General features: G+C 44.2%; 1 protein-coding gene across 1 annotated transcript in view; it reads right to left on the reverse strand.

Moving 5' to 3' along the window:
- The window catches only part of LOC311230843 (histone H1-like), a gene marked incomplete at both ends in the record, with an annotated part of 75,571 nt that extends 72,748 nt beyond the window's left edge, over positions 1-2,823 (reverse strand). Inside the window, one exon of the mRNA XM_084317232.1 lies at positions 2,377-2,823. Within this exon, the coding sequence (XP_084173358.1) occupies positions 2,377-2,823 (447 nt within the window). The remainder of the gene's footprint in view (positions 1-2,376) is intronic.
- Between the last annotated feature and the right edge of the window lie 867 nt (positions 2,824-3,690).

The raw sequence follows: 3,690 nt of genomic DNA on the forward strand, positions 1-3,690 counted from the left end.
CGAGGGGGCGTTTATAATTCCGTGGGCAGCGTTATACCAATCATCTAATGTGGGTCAAATGTTGATAATAGCAGTTAGTATCGAAGACGGTAACGTTACACGCTCAAACTCACCCCAGTCTCCGTGCGCCGTTGGGCGATCATCGTAGAGTAGAAATTCTATCATTATGGGATGGCGATTTACCCGGTCCATCTCCAGCTTGTATAATGGTATATACGTCCAAATCATGTTGTTTATCGAGTTATTGGCAATCGATCGCTATGTAGCGTGACGAGCCAGAGTCACGGGACATGTACCGAGTGGCCGGAAGCAATACGGACGTCTAGCACAACCTCTATGGCACATCCTGTTTAAGCGATTGCGCCGATCGGCCACCAGATGGCGCTCCTGAACCGCCAGAGAGCTCAGTGGGTCCTGCTGGTGGATCTCAGGCCAGCGGAGGGGACATATGAATCCGATCGCAGATTTTTGAAATATTGATATAAGGACGACGTAAAGCGTCCTCCGGCAACTTGAGCATGGCCGGGAATGACGTCTAAAGACGGTTCCCGGCACCCAAAGTGTTAAGCTATATACTATACATAGATATAGCCATTCACATTAGCATGTAGCTAACAACACCGGTCGTCTTTTGTGAGACTAAACTATCCGCTCTTGGTGGTAAATTGTGTTGCTGTTGGTTTTGTTTCATCAACAAATGAGAGGCAGAACACACAGTGAATGTATCCGTTTGTTTATTGCACTTTTATTGCAGTTTCTTTCTTTGCTGAAAATATATGTTCCGTTGGCAAAATTATATTAAAAGATGGCGGCGATGGTGTTTCTAAACAGGAAGTTTAGTGAGCGTTCAACCTTTTCTGATTGGTTGAAATGGCCTTCATGTCTGAACAACATCGCCGCCTACTGTTTTGGCATTGTACTACATGTATCGGTTGCTAGATACTGGAGTTGGCTGGAAACGCTGCCCGTGACAACAAGAAGAGTCGTATCATCCCCCGCCATCTGCAGCTGGCCGTGCGTAACGACGAGGAGCTCAACAGACTGCTGGGAGGAGTGACCATCGCTCAGGGTGGTGTGCTGCCCAACATCCAGGCTGTCCTTCTGCCCAAGAAGACTGAGAAGGCTGCCAAGAAGTAAATTATTTAGCCTCTTCGACAAACCCCACAAAGGCTCTTTTCAGAGCCGCCCACCTCTTATTGAAAATACAATATTTCCGTTTCTCATAATACAATTTGGTTGTGTACGTTGTTTCCTCGGGACATATGTAAGACTACAAACGCATAATGCATAACATTTGACTGTCCACTAATGGGTACACTTGTACAGTGCTGGTTATAAGTAAATGTTTAATGTATTGTCTATCCAGTGTTTGTCTGTTTTGAAGGCTTAACGATATAATATACAATGATAAATGGCATGTTATAGCAGTCAAGTGATTATTAATTTGAACTGAAAAAAACAATATGGGTAAGTCATACTGGACAGCGGTATAAATAGTAAGGGTTATATATATAGATTACAGCATGCACGAACATAAATTGACCATAAGGTCAGCAATTAGTTTATTTCCACAATTGTTGGGGCTTTGTTGAGCTCATCGTCATTACGCACGGCCAAACGGGTCGTGTTTTGTAGCCGTGCCTGTTTCATATAAAATAGTGGGGGTCCATAAAAGAGCCTTTTGTGAGACAATGTTCCACTTGTTCTGTATAATAATAAATGATCCACACCGGTCTGAATAGATGAAATTACATGAATGTGCTGTGTCCACTAATGGGCCATCAGCCGTAGTCATTCCAATAGTGTCATAGCGGTCATTTACGCACGGCCATAAATGCACCATGATAGCAATTTATGTATTTCCACAAAGGGCTCAACTCGTTGCAGTAAAGTAGCATCTGCGTTAGTAGGACCCACTAATCAAACCGGACTTATAACAATCAACATTATCCAATTAAGAACCTATATCTGATCTATATTTTATATATTTTTTTTTTGTGGTATATTCTCCATATTTGTATAATATATAAAGCTGCGTTTGATTTGTTCCAGTGCCTGGAAATCAACCATCCCATAAGTAATACTAAGTTATATACTTCGATAAGCCCCCTTCACTTCCACACACTAGAGTACAATAATTGCTTTTCATGGAAGTGGTGAGTGGCTCTTAAAAGAGCCTTTTGTTGAATGAAAGACAACGTTCTGTTCAAACGCTTATCTCTTTTTAGGAGCTCCTCTCTTAGCTGCTATTGGCTTGGCAGCCTTCTTAGCTGGGGCCTTCTTGGGCGCAGCGGGCTTTTTCACCTACTTTGGGCTCTTGGCTGCTACCTTCTTGGGACTCTTGGCTGCTACCTTCTTGAGACTCTTGGCTGCTACCTTCTTGACTTTCTTGGGAGACTTAGTGGCGGCAGCAGGCTTCTTCGTTGCCGCCTTCGTGGGCTTTTTGGCCACGACAGGTTTCTTGGCTGCTGGCTTCTTGGCTTTCGGAGCGACTTTCTTTGCGGGCTTTTTGGCTTTAACCTCAGCCTTGTTGATCTTGAAAGAGCCGGAGGCTCCGGTACCCTTGACCTGGACCAGGGTTCCTTTTGTCACCAGACTCTTGACAGCGGTCTTAACGCGGGCCTTGTTCTTGTCCACGTCATAGCCACCGGCAGCCAGAGCCTTCTTTACAGCAGCCAGAGACACACCGCTCCTCTCTTTAGAAGCAGACACTGCCTCGACGACCAGGTCACTGACGCTGGGACCTGCCTTCTTGGGTCTGGGAGCTGCCTTCTTCTTAGCGGCCTTAGCCGGAGCGGCTGGAGCTGGAGCGACTTCTGCCATCTTCTCTCGTTCTGTCTCAGATTCAACACAACTAGAATTATGATATTGAAGCTCAGTCAGAGGGCTGGTCTTAAACACTACATGAGAGCCATGTAGACTCAACCCACCCTGTCCTCCTCTGTGCTGCCAAAATGCTCTGCCGCTTGTGTTTTCTCCTCGCCAAAAAAGAGCTCAAATACACAACTATGAATATTGCAGGAATTTAACACCAAATGGGTCAGCAAGCAGAAATATGTGCCATCAGAATTAAACCATTTGGAGACCCCTGGTGTGTTTGTGGACGCTTCAAACCACCAATTTGCGCCTTCACCATGGTGCGCAGCTATACCTTTCTCTGTTATTTATGTCTCACAATTCTTTAGATTGCATTATAATCCGACATAATCTCGTTTTCCAGTGAGCCGAGCTACCTGACTAGAGACTGGGAGCAAGAATAGTAATCTGGGGTGACACGTTTTGTTTTAAATGGATGCTTTTCCGGTGTTGGTAAACACACTGTTGCTGGTGGCCTGTAGCGTGGGTCACCTCGACTTCGTATAAGGGATGATCACTACCTTAGATTAGTGGAAGGTTTCACATGGTCTATATTAATTACAACTAACATTTAATTAATTAATGTTGCAAAACATTTCATAACTCACACAAGAAGCGTAGCTACATTTTCCTTTTGGGGGTGGGGGACTAGTTTGCTGTGTACTTTAGACTGCTGCATGCTTGTTGACAATACATGCTTTTTGGGCAGCAGCTGATCTGCTGTGTTTTTCTGATTTAAATCTGCTACACTGAACACTTAGCACAATAAATAATAACTGCATTGGTCTATTTTAATTGTATTTCAATAGTTTAAATAGACATAGTAGATTCATA

The sequence above is a fragment of the Notolepis coatsorum genome, assembly GCF_963971535.1.
Source record: "Notolepis coatsorum genome assembly, chromosome: 6".
NCBI classification, from domain to species: domain Eukaryota; kingdom Metazoa; phylum Chordata; class Actinopteri; order Aulopiformes; family Paralepididae; genus Notolepis; species Notolepis coatsorum.